Source organism: Salvelinus namaycush, chromosome 4 (genome assembly GCF_016432855.1).
Source record: "Salvelinus namaycush isolate Seneca chromosome 4, SaNama_1.0, whole genome shotgun sequence".
NCBI lineage: Eukaryota > Metazoa > Chordata > Actinopteri > Salmoniformes > Salmonidae > Salvelinus > Salvelinus namaycush.
This window is the reverse complement of record NC_052310.1, coordinates 55,938,238-55,963,633: the sequence shown is the minus strand read 5'-3', so window position 1 is coordinate 55,963,633 and position 25,396 is coordinate 55,938,238. Positions and strand designations below refer to the sequence as shown.

The 25,396-nt window shown below is 41.4% G+C and overlaps 1 protein-coding gene across 1 annotated transcript in view; it reads left to right on the top strand.

Moving 5' to 3' along the window:
* LOC120045661 (DNA primase large subunit-like) overlaps positions 1–25,396 on the top strand; it is a 114,570-nt gene that overhangs the window by 5,366 nt on the left and 83,808 nt on the right. Inside the window, exons 4-7 of the mRNA XM_038990591.1 lie at positions 2,934–3,028; positions 3,206–3,326; positions 5,547–5,642; positions 5,823–5,960. Coding sequence (XP_038846519.1) covers positions 2,934–3,028; positions 3,206–3,326; positions 5,547–5,642; positions 5,823–5,960 — 450 coding nt within the window. The remainder of the gene's footprint in view (positions 1–2,933; positions 3,029–3,205; positions 3,327–5,546; positions 5,643–5,822; positions 5,961–25,396) is intronic.

Genomic DNA, 25,396 nt, shown 5'->3' with positions numbered 1-25,396 from the left:
AGATCTCTGTACTTTACTCCGTTCCCCGATCCTGACTAGTCTCCCAGTCCCTGCCACTGAAAAACATCCAGTATGATGGTGCCACCACCATGCTTTACCGTAGGGATGGTGCCAGCTTTTCTCCAGACGTGATGCTTGGCATTCAGGCCAAAGTTCAATTTTCATTTCATCAGTCCAGAGAATCTTGCTTCTCATGGTTTGAGAGTTTTTTAGGTGCCTTTGGGCAAACTCCAAGCGGGCTGTCATGTGCCTTTTACCGAAGAGTGGCTTCCATCTGGCCACTCTATCATAAAGGCCTGATTGGTGGAGTGCTAGAGAGATGGCTGTCAATCGGGAAGGTTCTCCCATCTCCACAGAGGAATTCTGGAGTTCTATAAGAGTGACCATTGGGTTCTTGTTCACCTCCCTGACCAAGGCCCTTCTCCCCCGATAGCTCAGTTTGGACGGGCAGCCAGCTCTAGGAAGAGGCTTGGTGGTTTCAAACTTCTTCCATTTAAGAATGATGGAGGCCACTGTATTCTTAGGGACCACAATGCTGCAGAATATTTTTTTGGTTCCATTCCCAGATCTTTGCCTCAACACAATCCTGTCTCGGTGCTCTACGGACAATTCCTTCGACCTCATGGCTTGGTTTTTACTCTGACATGCATTGTCAACTGTGGGACCTTATATAGACAGGTGTGTGCTTTTCCAAATCATGTCCAATCAATTGAATTGACCACAGGTGGACTCCAATCAAAGTGTAGAAACATCTCAAGGATGATCAATGGAAACAGGATGCACCTGAGCTCTATTTTGAGTCTCATAGCAAAGAGTCTGAATAGTTATGTAAATAAGGTATTTCTGTTTTATTTGTAATACATTTGCAAAAATGTCTAAACCTGTTTTCGCTTTGTCATTATGGGGTTGTGTGTGGACTGCAGAGGATAATTTTTTATATATATATATATATATATACTGCTCAAAAAAATAAAGGGAACACTTAAACAACACAATGTAACTCCAAGTCAATCACACTTCTGTGAAATCAAACTGTCCACTTAGGAAGCAACACTGATTGACAATAAATTTCACATGCTGTTGTGCAAATGGAATAGACAAAAGGTGGAAAGTATAGGCAATTAGCAAGACACCCCCAATAAAGGAGTGGTTCTGCAGGTGGTGACCACAGACCACTTCTCAGTTCCTATGCTTCCTGGCTGATGTTTTGGTCACTTTTGAATGCTGGCGGTGCTTTCACTCTAGTGGTAGCATGAGACGGAGTCTACAACCCACACAAGTGGCTCAGGTAGTGCAGCTCATCCAGGATGGCACATCAATGCGAGCTGTGGCAAGAAGGTTTGCTGTGTCTGTCAGCGTAGTGTCCAGAGCATGGAGGCGCTACCAGGAGACAGGCCAGTACATCAGGAGACGTGGAGGAGGCCGTAGGAGGGCAACAACCCAGCAGCAGGACCGCTACCTCCGCCTTTGTGCAAGGAGGAGCACTGCCAGAGCCCTGCAAAATGACCTCCAGCAGGCCACAAATGTGCACGTGTCTGCTCAAACGGTCAGAAACAGACTCCATGAGGGTGGTATGAGGGCCCGACGTCCACAGGTGGGGGTTGTGCTTATAGCCCAACACCGTGCAGGACGTTTGGCATTTGCCAGAGAACACCAAGATTGGCAAATTCGCCACTGGCGCCCTGTGCTCTTCACAAATGAAAGCAGGTTCACACTGAGCACGTGACAGACGTGACAGAGTCTGGAGACGCCGTGGAGAACGTTCTGCTGCCTGCAACATCCTCCAGCATGACCGGTTTGGCGGTGGGTCAGTCATGGTGTGGGGAGGCATTTCTTTGGGGGGCTGCACAGCCCTCCATGTGCTCGCCAGAGGTAGCCTGACTGCCATTAGGTACCGAGATGAGATCCTCAGACCCCTTGTGAGACCATATGCTGGTGCGGTTGGCCCTGGGTTCCTCCTAATGCAAGACAATGCTAGACCTCATGTGGCTGGAGTGTGTCAGCAGTTCCTGCAAGAGGAAGGCATTGATGCTATGGACTGGCCCGTCCGTTCCCCAGACCTGAATCCAATTGAGCACATCTGGGACATCATGTCTCGCTCCATCCACCAACGCCACGTTGCACCACAGACTGTCCAGGAGTTGGCGGATGCTTTAGTCCAGGTCTGGGAGGAGATCCCTCAGGAGACCATCCGCCACCTCATCAGGAGCATGCCCAGGCGTTGTAGGGAGGTCATACAGGCACGTGGAGGCCACACACACTACTGAGCCTCATTTTGACTTGTTTTAAGGACATTACATCAAAGTTGGATCAGCCTGTAGTGTGGTTTTCCACTTTAATTTTGAGTGTGACTCCAAATCCAGACCTCCATGGGTTGATAAATTTGATTTCCATTGATAATTTTTGTGTGATTTTGTTGTCAGCACATTCAACTATGTAAAGAAAAAAGTATTTAATAAGAATATTTCATTCAGATCTAGGATGTGTTATTTTAGTGTTCCCTTTATTTTTTGAGCAGTGTATATTGTAGAATAAGCCTGTAACGTAACAAAATGTGGAAAAAGTCAAGGGGTCTGACTACTTTCTTAAGGCGCTGTATATTTGCCTCTGCTCGACTATAAAAAAATCTTGGTCGACCAACAGCCTAGTGGTTAGAGCGTTGGACTAGTAACCGAAAGGTTGCAAGATCGAATCCCCGAGCTGACAAGGTCAAATCTGTCGTGCTGCCCCTGAACAAGGCAGTTAACCCACTGTTCCTAGGCCTTCATTGAAAATAAGAATTTGTTCTTAATTGAGTTGCCTAGTTAAATAAAGGTAAAATAAAAAATGGAAAACACTGATGAATTGCTGGTTGTGATCAAGTCTTTGATATTGAAATAGAGAATGCTTTCTGTTGAGATGTTCTGGTATGCTTTCCTTTTAAATCCACTAAGGATGACCGGAAACCTCAAACTGGGCCCAGTGAATATGAGAAGCGAAGAAAGGACCATATCTCACACTTCATTCTCCGGCTTGCATACTGCCAAACGTAAGTGTAGTCTTTACAGCATTTTCAATAAACATGTAATGTCTGTCCCTTTTTCCAAATAGACTTGTACCTAGAGGAGGGTGTATTCTACCTAATTATTTGTGACCCAGCATACCAAGTTATTCTCTTATTTTGTAAATTGAACAAACAATAAGATTACTTTTTTTAATCTTGCAGAGAAGATCTCAGACGGTGGTTTATCCAGCAAGAGATTGACCTCTTCCGTTATCGCTTCAATGACCTGCCTTCCAAAAACATAAGAGAATTTCTGGAATACAATAATCTTCACTATCATACGGTGAGTCTATTTATGTTGTTGTTGTGGAGGGAAATGTACATTTTACTCTCAAATGTGAGCAAAACAGCTCTGGCATCAATATAATGATGGGAATTGGCATAACCAAGCAATTGGTTCATCCCTGTCCTCCATTGGTGTATGCACTGGTACAAAGTTTTGATATGCATGACAAAATAAAGTATTGGGTGTAATCTTTGCTAAATATAAATTATCAGCAAATCTGGTCTTGATACTGTTTGGACATATTTCTGGTAATATTTCAGACCAGTCAGTAGATGGCGCTGTCAGCTCACAGTAGTATACTTGTCTGAAAATGTCCACTGTGTGGAGGGTTGTTTTTGCAATCGGTCTATTTGAAGTTAAATCTTGTTTTACTTCAAGGTGTGTTCCATAAGATTGTTTGTGATAAATTAAAACTTGTACAAGATAAATCAATTGAACCCAAGGAAGTAAATAGTACACATTTACAGTACTGTATAGAACATGCTCCTTTTCATTTAATTTGACATGACCAGCATTGTTTATAGTATTGCAATATGACAACGAGGGAGGTGAAAAAGGCCAGCAAAGGTTGTTCATCACATACATGCCCAGAAGGGGATAGGTACAACATTTTCCCAAACAGTCCCTGGATCAGAGCACGTGAGCAGTTGGAAATCCCGCTCATCACTCTTGGAGAGGTGCTCAATGTCCTGTCCTACTGCTCCACTCAGCGCTCACAGGGAAAAAAACTGCTGCTCCGAATTCGCTTCATTCATTAAAATCACAATTTAGCCACTGGGTCACTCTTGCCAGGCTGGGCAGAGATGCAGAGTTGTTTTTTACATTTTTCTATAGGTAGGCCTAAAGGTTTTTTGTTAAAATAACCCAATCAAAACGGAAAGCTCCTTGAAAGTGGGAATATGCCAGGCCCATTGGGACAAAATCAACGATGGCCTATTGTATAGATAATGGTACAAAAATTAACAAAATGTTTTAAGAGATCTGATTTTTAGCTTATAAATAGTTTGCTACAATGACAATTAGTCATCTACCCACCTCGTTCCTTTTTGTTAGCATGTGCATGGAGTAAGTACACCATCATGCTTTTGGGATTACGTGCCTTTTCGCTACCTCACCGCACCCTCTCTTGCTCTTGATCTTTGTAAGTCACCTTGATTTAGCACCTGTGTGTTTTATCAGTTTATGAAAATATTTAGGGACCATGACAGTAGCTATAGCAAGGGGCTATAGCAGCACACAAGTAGACTACAAATACACGTTTGTTATGGCCGTATGCCCTGAGCTTGTGAAGTGAGCGCTATTGGATCGGGCGAGAAGGCCGACCCTCCAGCCTTTGGGAATCACGATCCAGTCAAATTAGGCACGCTCCGCTCCTCGCTCCACTCACATACTCTGCCCTGGATAGAATTATTTGAGTGACAGGTGGTGAAGCGTTTGTTATGGCCGCAGGTTCTACATAGCTGGAAGCCTTTCTTTGATAATGTCTTGGAGATGGGTGACAAGGTTCTAACTCCGGCTGCCCTTTTGGTTGACTGTATTTATCCACGTTTCTATTACAGTTACCAGGTTTCCAGCCAACCTTTTTATGCAAGTAAAGTACATGTCCGATGAAAAAAATGTAATGTATATGGGAATTCAACCGCAAAAGTTATTTTTATGTGCAATACGTCATCATGCACTCCCTTTTATCCACGACAAGTACATTTGAAGGAAACACCTCTGTGGTGGGAAAATGTGCATATTGTTATGCAGATTTTAGAATATTTGTATGTAAATCTGTTGCCAATTATGAAACGTAGCTATTGTTAAAGCCTGATATGTTGTGGTGATAAAGCCTCTGATGCATTCTGGGTCTTCAGTGTAAGATATCCCACAAGTGCATTTATGCCAGGCCAAAACTGACTGAAACAGGGAGGGACTATTATGAACTAATGAATACAACCCAGCTCTCCATTCCCTCGCCTTACCATGTGTTTGCTGCTTACACTATTGATTGAGACCCATAGCAGTCGGATAGGCCATCAACAGCCCGAGGACACATTGTCTTTCGTTTGTTTAGGCCTAAGAGGACATGATTGATGGGCAAGTGTACAGCAGTCTTCATCTCACTCCGGAGAAGAGAATGCAACAACACTACACTGCTAGATAGCTATACTATCAAGTGTCAATATGCTTGTTTCTGTCACTGAAAGCCGACTACCTTTTCCTAATCTCTAGATTAGTATTGATGAGAAGAAAAACCTGATGGACAAACTCATCAACTCAAGCTTTGCTGTCAGTGGATCCACGGTTGACTGCAAAGACTTCTACAAAGTGAGTTAACAATTTTCCATTTTCTACAAAGGTGAAATCCTCACGTGGATATATTCGCGAACATAAGTACACCCCTGTGTTAAGATAATGAATATTCTATTGGGAGGCAAAACATCAGGATGAGCAAGTTATGTTGAATGTACATGTTGAATGTACCCCCCTTTTCTGTTTTATTTCAAGGTCCCATTCCAAGATGCGTTGGATCTGGTGAGAACCAGGAAGGTCTACCTGAAGGGGGGCTATGTCTACATCCCTCACCAGGACATTGTCACCATCGTTCTCAACGACTTCCGTACAAGACTGTCCAAAGCACTTGCGGTAAGGCATTTCAACTTTTAATTTGAATTTTAATGCAAAATAATGGGCAACTGTGCCAGTTACTACATGGCATTTAACTTTGATGTAATTTGAAGACTATGACATGGGTTTAAATGTCATTTAATGTTTACAGATTCACAGCCTGACATAAGCTTTTCCTAAAGGACTTTATGGAGGTATTACTAGTAACTCCATATTATTCTAGGGATTACTCTGCCCATCATTTGAAGTCTTACATCCCTGGAGAATGGAGGGAGGGATATGTTTAAAACGCTCAATCAATAATTTATTCATTTATTAGAAATTGAGCACCATATAAATATAATTTTCCTCCAATTGTTAATGATACATTTGGCAAGGCTTGTATTTACTGCAGGCTAATCCTTCTCAGCAGGTGGAGGAGGGCTCCACCAATGATGCCAAAATCGATAGGAATAACGCAGTAAATTAAACGGTGCATTTGTAGTGCTCACAAATGCCATTATCACACTAGCTCACAGGGGAAAATGGATCTGAAATGTCTAAGTGGATATCTAGCCCTGTGTTATGAAGCACATTTGAAATGTCAATCCTTTCTCTGAATAGTAGAAGATGAGTCTGAATAAAATATTTGGTGCAGTATAGTACATCATTATGAATGAAATACAGACAGTTGAAGTCGGAAGTTTACATACACTTAGGTTGGAGTCATTAAAACTCGTTTTTTCAACCATCCCACAAATTTCTTGTTAACAAACTATAGTTTTGGCAAGTCGGTTAGGACATCTACTTTGTGCATGACACAAGTAATTGTTCCAACAATTGTTTACAGACAGATTATTTCACTTATCATTCACTGGATCACAATTCCAGTGGGTCAGAAGTTTACATACCCTTAGTTGACTGTGCCTTTAAACAGCTTGGAAAATTATATCATGGCTTTAGAAGCTTCTGATAGGCTAATTGACATAATTTGAGTCAATTGAAGGTGTACCTGTGGATGTATTTCAAGGCCTACCTTCAAACTCAGTGTCTCTTTGCTTGACATCATGGGAAAATCAAAAGAAATCAGCCAAGACCTCAGAAAAGAAATTGTAGACCTCTACAAGTCTGGTTCATCCTTAGGAGCAATTTCTGAATGCCTGAAAGTACCACGTTCATCTGTACAAACAATAGTACGCAAGTATAAACACCATGGGACCACGCAGCCGTCATACCGCTCAGGAAGGAGACGCGTTCTGTCTCCTAGAGATGAATGTACTTTGGTGCGAAAAGTGCAAATCAATCCCAGAGCAACAGCAAAGGACCTTGTGAAGATGCTGGAGGAAATAGGTACAAAAGTATCTATATCCACAAGTAAAACAAGTCCTATATCGACATAACCTGAAAGGCCGCTCAGCAAGTAAGAAGCCACTGCTCCAAAACCGCCATAGAAAAGCCAGACTATGGTTTGCAACCGCACATGGGGACAAAGATCATACTTTTTGGAGAAATTTCCTCTGGTCTGATGATACAAAAATATAACTGTTTGGTCATAATGACCATCGTTATGTTTGGAGGAAAAAGGGGGAGGCTTGCAAGCCGAAGAACACCATCCTAACCATGAAGCACGGGGTGGCAGCATCATGTTGTGGGGGTGCTTTGCTGCAGGAAGGACTGGTGAACTTCACAAAATAGATGGTATCATGAGGGAGGAAAATTATATGGATATATTGAAGCAACATCTCAAGACATCAGTCAGAAAGTTAAAGCTTGGTCGCAAATTGGTTTTCCAAATGGACAATGACCCCAAGCATACTTCCAAAGTTGTGGCATAATGGCTTAAGGACAACAAAGTCAAGGTATTGGAGTGGCCATCACAAAGCCCTTACCTCAACCCCATAGACAATGTGTGGGCAGAACTGAAAAAGCGTGTTCGAGCAAGGAGGCCTACAAAGCTGACTCAGTTACACCAGCTCTGTCAGGAGGAATGGGCCAAAATTCACCCAACTTATTGTGGGAAGCTTGTGGTAGGCTATCTGCAATGTTTGACCCAAATGAAACAATTTTAAAAGCAATGCTACCAAATACTAATTGAGTGTATGTAAACTTCTGACCCACTGGGAATGTGATGAAAGAAATAAAAGCTGAAATACATCATTCTCTCTATTATTCTGACATTTCCCATTCTTAAAATAAAGTGGTGATCCTAACTGACCTGAAACAGGGATTTTTTACTTAAATGTCAGGAATTGTGAAACTCCGTTTAAATGTATTTGGCAAAGGTGTATGTAAACTCCCGACTTTAACTATCTTAACATGGTATGTTTTGAAGACAATGGTCAGCATGCTTTGGTTAAATGACAATTACTGCATTTAGTATGAATATTCTTTTAGCATTAAGTGCTGTTGTGCTAGTTTGATATAGCCTGTCTTACAGCATGTCTTTGGACAAAACAGAATTCCATTAAAACGGTCAAGGGCCTTTGGACAGACCGTCTGGTCAGTCATACATGCATATACAAAGCAATCTAGATGTCTGCAGCACGTTGTAATTTGCCTGCAATGGAGTAATTACCTGCTTGGATGTCAGTGAGCAGTGAGTGGGATGTCTGATGAGAAGATGATTGTGGGTGGGTGGCGGTGGGATGAGGTGGTTGTGTGAGAGATTGGGAGGCAGTGGGACTGGATTGCTTTTTCCGGCTGACAGGAGTATGCGGGAAAGATGATCGTTTCTTGAACGGATGACAACGTACACTTGTGTAGGAGTTGTAGGTCATTCCTGCAAACCTCCGTCTTTACCCTCCATGGACCAGGCTGAGGTTAAAACCAAGCTGAGATCAGAGATGCTCTGAGGTTGGCCCTTTAGAAAGCAGAAGCACTGTGTTTAAGGCTAGATGGCAAGGCTTTTCTCCCAAAGATTGATAACAGAATACAGCCTAGTCCTCTGATGGAGCCTCATTCCTCTTGAAATATGTCATTATATCATTGTTTATTGTGCTTATGTAGGCTACAGGTGTAGTAGGCCCTAATTGGCCAGTTGGAAGTTGCTGTTGCGGTAATATGGATATGTCCCAGGGACTTCTGTGAGAGATGGTTTATTAAAAGGAAATAAAAATATTGTCATTCATATTTGTCATCTCCAGTGCCACCCCAACATAAACATATGTGAAAATGGAGCGTTTCTATGTTTTGTGGGAAAAAGAGAGGAAGATGAGTGTTTCCAATGACATCATCAACCAATTAGTAGGAAATGCCTACTCGTAATTGGTTAAAGTCACATGATGCACACTGGTGTCATTGGAAACACTTTTCTTCCCCTCTTTTTTTCCCCATTAAACATAGAAACGTGCCTTTTTCTTTTGTTGATGTTGGGTAGGAGATGGTGAATATGAAGCAGTATTTTTTTTAAATGTCCTTTTTAAGTGGGAAAGTGATATGATTACTTACACCAGGGGTGTCAAACTCATTCCACGGAGGGCCGAGTGTCTGTGGGTTTTTCCTTTAAATTAAGACCTAAACAACCAGGTGAGGGGCGTTCCTTTCTAATTAGTGACCTTAATTCATCAAATCAAGTGCAAGGGTGGAGTGAAAACCCGTAAAGGGAAATCTTTTCGTTTACATATTAAATGTTTAATTACTTAACTTTATGGTCTTAATTGTCAATACTTTGTATTTATGTACCTTTTTAAAAAAACATATATTTTTGAGTTGTAGCTCACAGGTAAATACGAACTGATTTATAGGAATGTGTTAATTGTACCTGTGGGTCACATAAAAAGAAATGGTAGCCTAAATGTCTGACAGAGCATAGCACCTTTATCTCCACCCAACTATTCTCATTCCATTGTCAGAGACGCAACAGATTTGTATCCATTCCAACATGTTCCGCACCAAAAACATTAGCTTATCTGCGTTGCTAGGTGACAGCTCCGTAGTGAAATGCCCTTTTCCCTCATGAACTTCTGAATGACTTATAGACTCACAAAGTGAAACACTATCTCGGAGAACAGAAATAATGCTGTGGACCAGACACACACACACATGAAGTACCTAGACAAATAATGTAGAACTGATGGTTTGTTTGAGACCATGCTTTTATTTTGGAATCCACAGCAGCTTAAGCTACTTTCCCTGGTGCATGGGACATGAAAGGACTTCATGCCAGAATATCAAGCTGCTCAAACATTTTACCAAGGTAGCTATCATGTCACGCCGTAGCGACAGTTTCTATTAGTTATCCATAGAACCAGAATAGTAGAACTAGTTACGTCTGTGAGATTTGATAATTCTGTTGAAAGGTTTTTCTGAATATTCTCCTCAACCCCATGATAACAACGAGCTTCAATATTGACAAAAAAGAAAAGAGTTGAGTGATTCTCTAATCCTTAACCCATGACCTCTGGTAATTGGGTTTGGTAAATCCGTCCCCCTCTTACTGTGTGTAGTAGTGTATGGTTGCATGGAGTGGGTGTACTAGAGTGGAGTTGTCTGTGTGCAGGCAGTACTATATGGCATGCTGGAGGGCTGACTAGAGGCAGTTCTACTTTAGAGGAGTCGAGTGGAAAAATACTGGGGTTGCACACACTGACATTTTATTTGACTGTGAAACATGGCACACATTTTGTTTATCTGGATATAGTTTTTATTTGTATCCAACATTAGCAGATTGCTATTACGGGTATTGGCCAGGCTACATGACCAATGTTCTATTCCAAGTTAGACACATTCATCTTGCTATGACCATTTTCCTATTCTTGGCTTTTTTATTTATTTTTTATTTCACCTTTATTTAACCAAGTAGGCAAGTTGAGGACAAGTTCTCATTTACAATTGCGACCTGGCCAATTGGTAGTTCGACACATACGACAGTAAAACAAACATACAGTCAATAATGCAGTAGGAAAAAAAGTCTATATACAATGTGAGCAAATGAGGTGAGATAAGGGAGGTAAAGGCAAAAAAAAGGCCATGGTGGCGAAGTAAATACAATATAGCAAGTAAAACACTGGAATGGTAGATTTGCAGTGGAAGAATGTGCAAAGTAGAAATAGAAATAATGGGGTGCAAAGGAGCAAATTAAATACAGTAGGGGAAGAGGTAGTTGTTTGGGCTAAATTATAGATGGTGCAGTAATCTGTCAGCTGCTCTGACAGCTGGTGCTTAAAGCTAGTGAGGGAGATACGTGTCTCCAGTTTCAGTGATTTTTGTAGTTCGTTCCAGTCATTGGCAGCAGAGAACTGGAAGGAGAGGCGGCCAAAGGAGGAATTGGTTTTGGGGGTGACCAGAGAGATATGCGTGCTACAGGTGGGTGCTGCTATGGTGACCAGCGAGCTGAGATAAGGGGGGACTTTACCTAGCAGGGTCTTGTAGATGACCTGGAGCCAGTGGGTTTGGCGACGAGTATGAAGCGAGGGCCAGCCAATGAGAGCGTACAGGTCGCAGTGGTGGGTAGTATATGGGGCTTTGGCGACAAACGGATGGCACTGTGATAGACTGCATCCAATTTATTGAGTAGGGTATTGGAGGCTATTTTGTAAATGACATCGCCGAAGTCGAGGATCGGTAGGATGGTCAGTTTTACGAGGGTATGTTTGGCAGCATGAGTGAAGGAGGCTTTGTTGCGAAATAGGAAGCCAATTCTAGATTTAACTTCGGATTGGAGATTGGTTTATACTTGCTTTGATGATTCATGTTTCCCATTGTGATCTATAATAGTGTTGCACGGTATACCGAAACGTTTCCATACTAGAACATGAAAAACAGTTTGGTACTCAATTTTTGTTACTTTCGGGAATGTCTCACGGTTCAAGCCTGTCTATCAGCGCAGCCGACCCCTTTATTATAGCGCCAACCTTGACTGCTCCACTTACTCATTGCTAGCCTGCACTGAAAGTCTGGATAATGTTAGCTCCCAACTCATGCTGCACAGAAGTTAACACACTTGAATAATGTAATGCGGCATGTAGAAACTGTTATTTACTGTTTGCAACTTTGCAAAACAATGTCCATACAGGCTTGAACACCTTACAATGCAAGAAGATACCGGTAGCTTTCATCTTTGTAGGCTAACTTTGCTTGCTGGCTAAAGCTAACATCAATTCACTACCCTAGTACTTTTTGTTATATGTCAAATATGCTGACTTCAAAGTTGATTGTCACCAAATACTTTTCATTCAATTATTTGGTCTCGCTTACGTCTCCAAAAATATGAACTATTGCCTCAGCGAACTGACTGCTCCAACGGACCGCCCCCTCGCTCCTTGTGAATGACGTCATTACTGATTTTAAAGAGAAGGTGCACAGTTTTGGAAAATTAGCTACTTCTATGCAAATGTTTGTTGATCAGTACACTAAATCCTAGTACACTAAAATAAATCCTAAATGGAAGGTTAGTTGATTTGTCATATGTGGCCCTATCAGCCAAAACAAGCTCGAACTCAATGCATGCACACACCCTTGTTGAATATGCATTCACCTGTATTGTGGATAGGCCTAGGCTACATATCCAGTTCATCAATAGATTTACCAATCAAATAAATGATGCCCAACGATTGAACAGAGCAGTAGTTGAGTTTATCTGTCTGGATCGAGTGCTATTCTGTGAATTTGGCTAATATGCATTTTTTTAACATGGTATTGTGATGGTATCGTGTATTGTGATATTAAATCTAGTATCGAAGTCAAAATTCTGGTATCGTGACAACACTACCCTATACTTATAGATATAGTTGGAATATGCTGTTGCCACTGCAGTACTAGGCCTAAATCACAAACCAGTGCTTGCAATTGTCTTGGCAAGATTGGTGGAATCTGTATAACCCCAGTACTTGTATACCATCCGGCTCGTGCATACACATTACATTTCCATGCTTCAGTCTACGCTTCACATTTCTCTTCAGATATGCAGCGCGACATGTCGTACCCTGTGGCACACCTCAATGAGATCTCATTCCTTACAAGGTCTCTGGTGTTATTGGAGCCCAATGGGCTATTTCCAATGGAAGTGACCATAAAAAGAATATTGTAAGGAGTGTCCTGGTCTCATTTAATGTAGGAGATTATTCATGCAGAGACATGACACGGCCATTACTGGCTTCTTCCTCTCTGTTGTGGAGGAGAACAAAGGAGCTTAATGCTGGTGTGTGTGTGTGTGTGTGTGTGTGTGTGTGTGTGTGTGTGTGTGTGTGTGTGTGTGTGTGTGTGTGTGTGTGTGTGTGTGTGTGTGTGTGTGTGTGTGTGTGTGTGTGTGTGTGTGGTTTCATCATGGAGAGAAACCTTTAATTTGTTGTGAATTTTCCCATCTTCACATTTTGTGTCAATGCAATGCTTTTAGATGAACTTATGCTCATCTACACAAATTCCTCTATTGAACATATCAATTGATCACATCTTCTCGATGTAAAGAGTTTTGATAATACAGTGTAGCCTACATAAAGTATACATCTGTGGTGGAATACAAACAAATGCTCAATGTTTTGTTTTTTTTTGTAATTAAAAAGTAGCCCTAAATGAGTTGTGAATGATTACCATAAATTGTATTCAGTTTTACATTTTAACTGTACATTGCAGCTGCAGGAAGTGTTTGTGTAGTTGGACATGTACCACCTCGTTATGATAAATGTTTAGATACGAGTTATCTAAGTATATGACATGGTGGATTCGTTGGCGGTAATCTGTGGTAATTGCAGCTACAGTCTGCTTGAGTCTAATGACCTCTAAAATTCAAATTAGATACTTGGTTATAGTAAACAATGTGGGGGAGGATTTAATTGCTGCTATAACCAGGGATATTAAAATGCACGCATGATATGGGGAATAATAATACATCTGACAGCTTTGGGAACAGAATGTACTTTATATACTGAAATTGACAACCCAAAGCCTGATTTGAGCTTTTTAATTAAAGTCTGGGAACAGTACTTTAAGTTTGCATCCAAAGTCAATCATCAGACGAAGTAGTTGCTAAGGTTTTGCTCAATTAGAATTTTCTGAGGGAAGTCACTCTGTTCATAACTCAACCCTTTAGTCATTTTAGCTGGAGAGAACTAGGCCTATCTCTTCCCCACACTGTAGTGTAAACCTCAATTTCAACAAAAAAAAACAAAATTCTGTAATGCAATATTTAAAGGCTCTTTTTGGAAAACCAGTTTTTGCTTTTACCCACCTCCATATTACACAAGCCTCTTTTGCATTCCTGCCAAATGCATTGTGACACCTAGTGAATTAATTTAATTTCTGGCCAGTATTCCTGCTCTTCTGTCAATCAAATATGTTGTCTAAATTATTATTTTAGTGTGGATGGATACAGACATTGCCAGTCATACAGTGCATCAATGACCTGTGTGATGGCTGTATGAAGCCTCGCTCTAATCCATCTTGCCAATTGAAAACATATGCTGTCTGCACATTTGCCCTCCGATGGCATTTGGAATATCGGCTGCTGGAAGAAAATGAAATGTGTCAATCTTCATATGGCAGAGATCTTCCATAAATCAAAGCCGGAAATTAGACTTTTATGAGACTCAAAATAGTTTCAATAGAGTCAAGTTGAAATCAATTAGGCAGGTTAAAAATCACACCAGACACTTAGGATTTTTTGTTGTTGTTGTGTCTGCCTGTGTGTTGGATAAAAATAATATTGGAAGAAGTGTCACAGGGTGTCACCTGTACTGTGTAGATATCTGAAACAGCCCTGGCCCAAATGCAAGTGTCAAAAATGGCTCCTTGAACACCTTGAGTTTTCGGGAAAAGACATTCCTTTAAAAAAAAAATATATATATATATATACAGTGCATTCGGAAAGTATTCAGACCCCTTGACTTTTTCCACATTTTGTTACGTTACAGCCTTATTAAATAAATGTTTTTCCTCATCAATCTACACACAATACACCGTAATGACAAAGCGAAAACAGGTTTTTTGAAATTTTTGCAAATGTATTAATAAACAAATACCTTATTTACCCTTTGCTATGAGACTCAATTGAGCTCATGTGCATCCTGTTTACATTGATCATTCTTGATGTTTCGATAAATGTATAGAAGTCCACCTGTTGTAAATTCAATTGATTGGAAATAATATGGAAAGGCGTGCTCACACACCTGTTTATATAAGGTCCCACAGTTGACGGTGCATGTCAGAGCAAAAACCAAGCCATGAGGTCGAAGGAATTGTCAGAACTCCGCGACGGATTGTGTTGAGGCACAGATCTGGGGAAGGGTACCAAAACATTTCCGCAGCATTGAAGAGCCCCAAGGACAGTGGCCTCCATCATTCTTAAATGGAAGAAGTTTGGAACCACCAAGACTCTTTCTAGAGCTGGCTGCACGGCCAAACTGAGCAATCGGGGGAGAAGGGCCTTGGTCAGGGAGGTGAACAAGAACCCAATGGTCACTCTTATAGAGCTCCAGAGTTCCTCTGTGGAGATGGGAGAACCTTCCAGATTGACAGCCATCTCTCTAGCACTCCACCAATCAGGCCTTTATGATAGAGTGGCCAGATGGAAGCCACTCTTCGGTAAAAGGCACATGACAGCCCGCTTGGAGTTTGCCAAAAGGCACCTAAAAAAACTCTCAAACCATGAGAAGCAAGATTCTCTGGTCTGATGAAATGAAAATTGAACTCTTTGGCCTGAATGACAAGCGTCACGTCCGGAAGAAACCAGGCTCCGCTCATCACCTGGCCAATACCATCCCTACAGTGAAGCATGGTGGTGGCAGCATACTGTAGGGATGTTTTTCAGCGGAAGGAACTGGGAGACTAGTCAGGATAGAGGGAAAGATGAACAGAGCAAAGTACAGAGAGGTCCTTGATGACAACCTTCTCCAGGGCGCTCAGGACCTCCGATTGGGGTTGAGGTTCACCTTCCAACAGGACAATGACCCTAAGTACCCAGCCAAGACAACGCAGGAGTAGCTTTGGGACATGTCTCTGAATGTCCTTGAGTGGCCCAGCCAGAGGCTGGACTTGAACTCAATCGAAAGTCTCTGGAGAGACCTGAAAGAAGATGAATGGGAGAAACTCCCCAAATACAGGTGTGCCAAGCTTTTAGCGCCATACCCGAGAAGACTCAAGGCTGTAATGGCTGCTCAAGGTACTTCAACAAAGTACTTAGTAAAGGGTCTGAATACTTATTTAAATATGATATTTAAGTTTTTTATATTTTTTATAAATTTGCAAAGAATTCTAAAAACCTGTTTTTGTTTGTCATTATGGGGTATTGTGTGTAAATTGATGAGGGGAAAAAACAATTTAATCAATTTTAGAATAAGGCTGAAATGTTACAAAATGTGGATAAAGTCAAGGGGACTTTCTGAATCCACTGAATGCAAAAGAAAATGAATAAAGGGGTCCGGGAAACAATCATTGGGCTAAGTGGATTTCTACTCGTCGATACTGCTTACATTACATGGGACGCGCAAATTGACGAGAATGTTCTCTCCCCCCTCTGTGTAAAGAAATTAGACTGCAACCAACCACAGCGCAAACAAATTGTACCGGGAGGCGGGACAGACAGCAGACTGCATTTCCGCGTCATCGCAGGCGCCTATCCTATCCATATCACCAAACATTTCTGAAGAAATTATAAAGCCTTGCGCTGTTGTTGGTAGGTGCAAGTTCAAAGGGGAATACTTTGCCTATTTTGTTTGTCTGCCCTGTGGACAAGGAGAGCTGTGGCTAAATCAAGTGCGCTAACTGCGCTGGACAATCGGAAAGCTCAAATCACTGTGCCTACAGCTTCCACGACCACACATCAGAGCTTGATACTAGCCTATGTGAGATTTCATGATGTTTAAAACCATGACCAGAGAGAGACTGTCAAAGAATAGAGCATATAGCTGATGTTTTTGAGTATGTTTGTTTTTGTTCAGCACTGTCAACACTTTACAAAACATCAAATGTGCTTCTCCCTACTTCCAATCGCGCTGCAATGAATGAGTAGCCAAGTGTATCGATAGGTCGTTTAAAAAATAAATATTATTAGCAACTCGTGTCTATTTTAATGTCAAGGAATATTTCACTTTCTCTGGTCATAGCGATGTAACTTGAGTTTCGCCGTCAGGTGGAAGACTGTCCCCTAACTCTGGTCATGGGTGTATTTATTCCGCCAATGTTTCTTATGCATTTCTTATAAAATGCAAATTAATTACTTAAAAATCATACAATGTGATTTTCTGGATTTTTGTTTTAGATTCCGTCTCTCACAGTTGAAATGTACCTATGATAAAAATTACAGACCTCTACATGCTTTGTAAGTAGGAAAACCTGCAAAATCGGCAGTGTATCCAATACTTGTTCTCCCCACTGTATATATACACTGCTCAAAAAAATAAAGGGAACACTTAACCTGTTTGGGCTGCAGGGGCAGTATTGAGTAGCCAGATAAAAGGTGCCCATTTCAAACGGCCTCGTACTCAATTCTTGCTCGTACAATATGCATATTATTATTACTATTGGATAGAAAACACTCTCTAGTTTCTAAAACCGTTTGAATTATATCTGTGAGTAAAACAGAACTCATTTGGCACAAACTTCCTGACCAGGAAGTGGAAAGTCTGAAAACGATGCTCTCTTCTAGGTCCTGCCTATAAATGGGCATGATACGTATTAGTATACATGCACATCATACACCTTCCCCTGGATGTCAAGAGGCGGTGAGAGAAGAAATGGGGTGTTTATCTTGGTCTGAAGTGGAATAACAGCTCTTGGAATGACGTGTCACCCATTTCCTGTTTTCAGGAAGGCGCGAGAAGGAACCTGGATTTGCCTTCTGATAAGCTGCCGTTATGGACGACTAATATCTCCGGCTTTGATTTTATTTGATACATGTGACCATATCATCGTAAAGTATGTTTTTTCAATATAGTTTAATCAGATTATTGACATTTTTTCGGGAGTTTTGCCGTGTTCCGTTCTCTTCCGTTTGTTGACATGGAGAGATTCGTGCCACTTGGCTAGTGTGCTTGCTAAATCGAGAGGGAAAGAGGCCGTTCTAAATCCAAACAACGATTGTTCTTGACAAAGGACCCCTTGTACAACATTCTGATGGAAGATCAGCAAAAGTAAGCATCATAAAATGTTTCCATTTCATATATCTGTCGTACATGTGAACTAGTCGTCGGAGCCCAGCTTTTGGGTACTCTAGCTCTACCGAAGCTGTATGTCGTAATGAAGTTATTTTTAGAATTCTAACACGGCGATTTCATTAAGAACTAATGGATCTATCATTTCCTATACAACATGTATTTTTTAGTAATGTTTATGAATAGCTATTTGGTCAGAATATGTGTGTCAGAAAAAGTGTCAGAAAAAAATCCGGACGTTGTGGGAAAAAGTAGCTAAGTTAGCACAATGTATAACCATTGATTTCAGCTCTAAATATGCACATTTTCGAACAAAACATAAGTGTATGTATAACCTGATGTTATAGGACTGTCATCTGATGAAGAATATCAAGGTTAGTCAAAAATTATATATCTTTTACTGGTTTGTCACGATCGCTAACTTTTACTGCTGGGGAATGGCTTGTGTTTCTGGCTATTGTGGTAAGCTAATATAACGCTATATTGTGTTTTCGCTGTAAAACACTTAATAAATCGGAAATATTGGCTGGAATCACAAGATGCCTGTCTTTCATTTGCTGTACACTATGTATTTTTCAGAAATGTTTTATGATGAGTATTTAGGTATTTGGCGTTGGTGTCTGTAATTATTCTGTCTGCTTTCGGTGCAATTTCTGATTGTAGCTGCAATGTAAACTATGATTTATACCTGAAATATGCAAATTGTTCGAACAAAACATAGATTTATTGAATAACATGTTATAAGACTGTCATCTGATGAAGTTGTTTGGTTGGTTCTTGGTTAGTTAGGTTGGCTTTGTGCATGCTACCTGTGCTGTGAAAAATGTCTGTCCTTTTTTGTATTTGGTGGTGAGCTAACATAAATATACGTGGTGTTTTCGCTGTAAAACATTTTAAAAATCGGACATGTTGGCTGGATTCACAAGATGTGTACCTTTTCATATGCTGTAATGGACTTGTTAATGTGTGAAAGTTAAATATTTAAAAAAAATATCTTTTGAATTTCGCGCCCTGCACTTGAGCTGGCTGTTGTCATAAGTGTACCGACACCGGGCTGCAGCCATAAGAAGTTAAACAACACAATGTAACTCCAAGTCAATCACACTTCTGTGAAATCAAACTGTCCACTTAGGAAGCAACACTGATTGACAATAAATTTCACATGCTGTTGTGCAAATGGAATAGACAACAGGTGGAAATTATAGGCAATTAGCAAGACACCCCCAATAAAGGAGTGGTTCTGCAGGTGGTGACCACAGACCACTTCTCAGTTCCTATGCTTCCTGGCTGATGTTTTGGTCACTTTTGAATGCTGGCGGTGCTTTCACTCTAGTGGTAGCATGAGACGGAGTCTACAACCCACACAAGTGGCTCAGGTAGTGCAGCTCATCCAGGATAGCACATCAATGCGAGCTGTGGCAAGAAGGTTTGCTGTGTCTGTCAGCGTAGTGTCCAGAGCATGGAGGCGCTACCAGGAGACAGGCCAGTACATCAGGAGACGTGGAGGAGGCCGTAGGAGGGCAACAACCCAGCAGCAGGACCGCTACCTCCGCCTTTGTGCAAGGAGGAGCAGGAGGAGCACTGCCAGAGCCCTGCAAAATGACCTCCAGCAGGCCACAAATGTGCATGTGTCTGCTCAAACGGTCAGAAACAGACTCCATGGTATGAGGGCCCGACGTCCACAGGTAGGGGTTGTGCTTACAGCCCCCACCAGCATTTGCCAGAGAACACCAAGATTGGCAAATTTGCCACTGGCGCCCTGTGCTCTTCACAGATGAAAGCAGGTTCACACTGAGCACGTGACAGAGTCTGGAGACGCCGTGGAGAACGTTCTGCTGCCTGCAACATCCTCCAGCATGACCGGTTTGGCGGTGGGTCAGTCATGGTGTGGGGTGGCATTTCTTTGGGGGGCCGCACAGCCCTCCATGTGCTCGCCAGAGGTAGCCTGACTGCCATTAGGTACCGAGATGAGATCCTCAGACCCCTTGTGAGAACATATGCTGGTGCGGTTGGCCCTGGGTTCCTCCTAATGCAAGACAATGCTAGACCTCATGTGGCTGGAGTGTGTCAGCAGTTCCTGCAAGAGGAAGGCATTGATGCTATGGACTGGCCCGCCCGTTCCCCAGACCTGAATCCAATTGAGCACATCTGGGACATCATGTCTCGCTCCATCCACCAACGCCACGTTGCACCACAGACTGTCCAGGAGTTGGCGGATGCTTTAGTCCAGGTCTGGGAGGAGATCCCTCAGGAGACCATCCGCCACCTCATCAGGAGCATGCCCAGGCGTTGTAGGGAGGTCATACAGGCACGTGGAGGCCACACACACTACTGAGCCTCATTTTGACTTGTTTTAAGGACATTACATCAAAGTTGGATCAGCCTGTAGTGTGGTTTTCCACTTTAATTTTGAGTGTGACTCCAAATCCAGACCTCCATGGGTTGATAAATTTGATTTCCATTGATAATTTTTGTGTGATTTTGTTGTCAGCACATTCAACTATGTAAAGAAAAAAGTATTTAATAAGAATATTTCATTCATTCAGATCTAGGATGTGTTATTTTAGTGTTCCCTTTATTTTTTTGAGCAGTGTGTGTGTGTATATATATATATAATATACATACATGCATACAGTTGAAGTCGGAAGTTTACATACACCTTTAAACTCAGTTTTTCATAATTCCTGACATTTAATTCTAGTAAACATTTCCTGTCTTAGGTCAGTTACGATCACCACTTTATTTTAAGAATGTGAAGTGTCAGAATAATAGTAGAGAGAATGATTTATTTCAGCTTTTATTTCTTTCATCACATTCCCAGTGGATCAGAAGTTTACATACACTCAATTAGTATTTGGTAGCCAAAAAGAAAGGAGGACCAAGGCACTCTTCATATAATTAATTAAAATGCCTTTATTAGTATGGCATGTTCAATAGAAACTATTATTATTTTTATAAATCCGACGTGTTTCGGCTGCATGGCCTTCGTCAGGGAGTACAAAAAAAATAAACAATTTCATTAACTGCAAAACCACTCATGTCATCTATAGATTGGAATGTCCACAGTGCAAGGTGTTCTACATTGGACGGACAAAGAGACGCCTTCAAGACCGCTTAGCGGAACACAAGTACGCCATACGGGTAGGCAATGAAGACTACCCCATGGCAAGGCACTACAAGTCCTTACACCATGGCAACCCTGCCTCCCTACAAGCTATGGGTATTGATCATATTCCAGCCTCTATTAGAAAAGGGGACCGTCTTAAACAATTAAACCAAAGGGAAAGTTTTTAGATTTACAAACTACAGTCCACTAAATATCCTGGTTTAAATGAAGACATGGATTTCTCACCCTTCCTGTAGGGTTGTGATAGGTCCATTTGCTGTCATCTAGGGGACATTTTGCTCAATTGCCCTCAGCTATGTTTAGACTGTTGTTCATGTTTTGCTGTGTAGTATGGAATATATTGCTGTCTTATTCTTGACACTTCTCCCAGTCATATTTAAGGTTAGAACTACCTTTCTAAGTGTCCTGATACTTCTAGCTTGGAGTTGTATTTTTATGATAACATAGCTTCAGTATTTCACTTTTTAATGTGTATAGTATTGCTTACTAGGTGTGTCCAATCAATTTTGTAACCACTCCCTCTTCTAATTGGGGCTATTTGGAAAAGCTGTTCAAAAGAGGGCATTGTATTATTTTTTTGTACTCCCTGACGAAGGCCATGCAGCTGAAATGCGTTGGATTTTTTAAAACGTTGTTTCTATTGAACATGCCATACTAATAAAGGCATTTTAATTAATTACATGAAGAGTGCCTTGGTCCTCCTTTCTTTTTGATGACCAATTTACCCCTTTTACCAAAGAGCACCTTCTGTCTACCAAATGTACTATTGTGTACCTTAGTAGCGCTTCCCTTCCTCCTCTTTCTACTAGTATTTGGTAGCATTGCCTTTTAAATTGTTTAACTTGGGTCAAACGTTTTGGGTAGCCTTCCACAAGCTTCCCACAATAAGTTGGGTGAATTTTGGCCCATTCCTCCTGACAGAGCTTGTGTAACTGAGTCAGGTTTGTAGGCCTCCTTGCTCGCACACACTTTTTCAGTTCTGCCCACACAAATTTTCTATAGGATCGAAGTCGGGGCTTTGTGATGGCCACTCCAATACCTTGACTTTGTTGTCCTTAAGCCATTTTGCCACAAGTTTGGAAGTATGCTTGGGGTCATTGTCCATTTGGAAGACCCAATTGCGACCAAGCTTTAACTTCCTGACTGATGTCTTGAGCCGTAGCTTCAACATATCCACATAATTTTCTTTTCTCATGATGCCATCTATTTTGTGAAGTGCACCAGTCTCTCCTGCAGCAAATCACCCCCACAACATGATGCTGCCACCCCCGTGCTTCACGGTTGGGATGGTGTTCTTCGGCTTGCAAGCCTCCCCCTTTTCCTCCAAACATAACGATGGTCATTATGGCCAAACAGTTCTATTTTTGTTTCATCAGACCAGAGGAAATTTCTCCAAAAAGTACGATCTTTGTCCCCATGTGCAGTTGCAAACGGCAGTTTGGATTTTTTATGGCGGTTTTGGAGCAGTTGCTTCTTCCTTGCTGAGCGGCCTTTCAGGTTATGTCGATTTATAGGACTCGTTTTACTGTGGATATAGATACTTTTGTACCTGTTTCCTCCATCATCTTCACAAGGTCCTTTGCTGTTGTTCTGGGATTGATTTGTACTTTTTGCACCACAGTACGTTCATCTGTAGGAGACAGAACGCGTCTCCTTCCTGAGCGGTATGACGGCTGCGTGGTCCCATGGTGTTTATTCTTGCGTACTATTGTTTGTGCGGATGAACGTGGTACCTTCAGGCGTTTGGAAATTGCTCCCAAGGATGAATCAGACTTGTGGAGGTCTACAATTTCTTTCTGAGGTCTTGGCTGATTTTCTTTTGGTTTTCCCATGATGTCAAGCAAAGAGGCACTGAGTTTGAAGGTAGGCCTTGAAAGACATCCACAGGTACACCTCCCAATTAACTCAAATGATGTCAATTAGCCTAGCAGAAGCTTCTAAAGCTATGATTTAATTTTCTGGAATTTTCCAAGCTGTTTAAAGGCACAGTCAACTTAGTGCATGTAAACTTCTGACCCACTGGAATTGTGATACAGTGTAATAATCTGTTAACAATTGTTGGAAAAATGACTTGTCATGCACAAAGTAGATATCCTCACCGACTTGCCAAAACTATAGTTTGTTCACAAGAAATTTGTGGAGAGGTTGGAAAACGTGTTTAAATAATAATAACTATGTACACTTCCCGATTTCAACTGTATATATTTTTTTTACCCTTTTAGTGTGTGTGTGTGTGTGTGTGTATACTCTATGGTATTTATACTTCGGCAATGTTCCCTCTAATTTCAAATAGGCTACTGTGGCTATTTGATCCTGTCAATGGCTTACCATTTAAAAACAATGGGGAAAATGCACAACATTTTCACATAGAAATAAGTATTATATTATTCAGCCTATAGTAGCAGCCAATCTGTGGTGTTCAATGTAGGCCTACATTCCATTAGACTTTTGAAAAGAACATACAGGTCTTGACATTAACCTTCAGACAAGGTGGTGACTGAAAATGCTGTTTGACGCAAGAAACCACTTTACAAAATAAAATGCGTTATTATTGTTATACCATTATCAAAATGCTACCCTCTGCCTATTGGCTACAGGCTTGAATAAGCTATGTCTCAAAATACAACACGGACTAAAAAAAGCTCTACCTGACTCACTTTTCAAAGATGTCTAGAAAGGTACATGTTTTGTGCTCTTGTAGGAAGCAATCACTCCCCCATTGCTGACAACAAATGATCTGTAACTGGGCTAATAACTCACTAACTCGCAAAAGATATGAACAAATGTGCCCACATGGCTACATGCAGTTCTCGCTTTAATTTCAAAACGAGCGATCTACTCACGACCGCTCATGCTGTAAACACAGTCCAGTTATGGCGCACCGGTTTGGTCTGTGTAGAGTACAGACTTAGTTGTGCATGTCAATGCAATATAATCCTTCTCCAATGTGTTCTGTCTACAATGTAGTTTTGTTTTGGTATGTTTCATTGATTCGATCACAGTGAAGGGCAACTTTAAGTGTTTTGATTTTTGATTTTTTTTAACAGCATTTCTCCTACATAAATAGTAGCAGTCAAAAGTTTGGACACCTACTCATTCGAGGGTTTTTATTTTATTTGTACTATTTTCTACATTGTAGAATAATAGTGAAGACATGAAATAACACCCATGGAATCATGTAGTAACCAAAAAAGTGTTAAACATATCAAAATATATTTTAGGTTCTTCAAAGTAGCCACCCTTTACCTTGATGACAGCTTTGCACACTTGGCATTCTCTCAACGAGCTTCATGCGGTAGTCACCTGGAATGCATTTCAATTAACAGGTGCACCTTGTTAAAAGTTAATTTGTGGTATTTCTTTCCTCAATGTGTTTGAGCCTATCAGTTGTTTTGTGACAAGGTAGGAGTGCTATACAGAAGATAGCCCTATTTGGTAAAATACCAAGTCCATATTATGGCAAGAACATCTCAAATAAGCGAAGAGAAACGACATTCCATCATTATTTTAAGATATGAAGGTCAGTCAATCTGGAAAATTTCAAGAACTTTAAAAGTTTCTAAAAGTGCAGTCACTCGGGCTCCCGAGTGGCGCAGCGGTCTAGGGCACTGCATCTCAGAGCTAGAGGCGTCACTACAGATCCTGGTTCGATTCCAGGCTGTATCACAACCGGCCATCATTGGGAGTCCCATAGGGTGGCGCACAATTGTCACAGCGTCGTTAGGGGTTGGCCGGGGTAGGCCATCATTGTAAATAAGAATTTGTTCTTAACTGACTTGCCTAGTTTAAATAAAAGTTCAATAAAAAACGCTATGATGAAACTGGCTCTCCATGAGGACCTCCACAGGAAGGAGGACCCAGAGTTACTTCTGCTGTAGAGGATAAGTTCATTATAGTTAACTGCACCTCGGACTACAGCCCAAATAACAGCTTCAGAGTAACAGACACATCTCAACGTCAACTGTTCAGAGGAGACTGCGTGAATTAGGCCTTCATGGTTGAATTGCTGCAAAGAAACCACTACTAAAGGACACCAATAATAAGAAGAGACTTGCTGGGGCCAAGAAACGCGAGCAATGGACATTAGACCGGTGGAAATCTGTCCTTTGGTCTGATGAGTCCAAATTTGAGATATTGGGTACCAATCGCCATGTCTTTGAGACGCAGAGTAGGTGAACAGATCTCCGCATGTGTGGTTCCCACCGAGAAGCATGGAGGAGGTGGTGTGGGGGTGCTTTGCTGGTGACACTGTCAGTGATTTTATT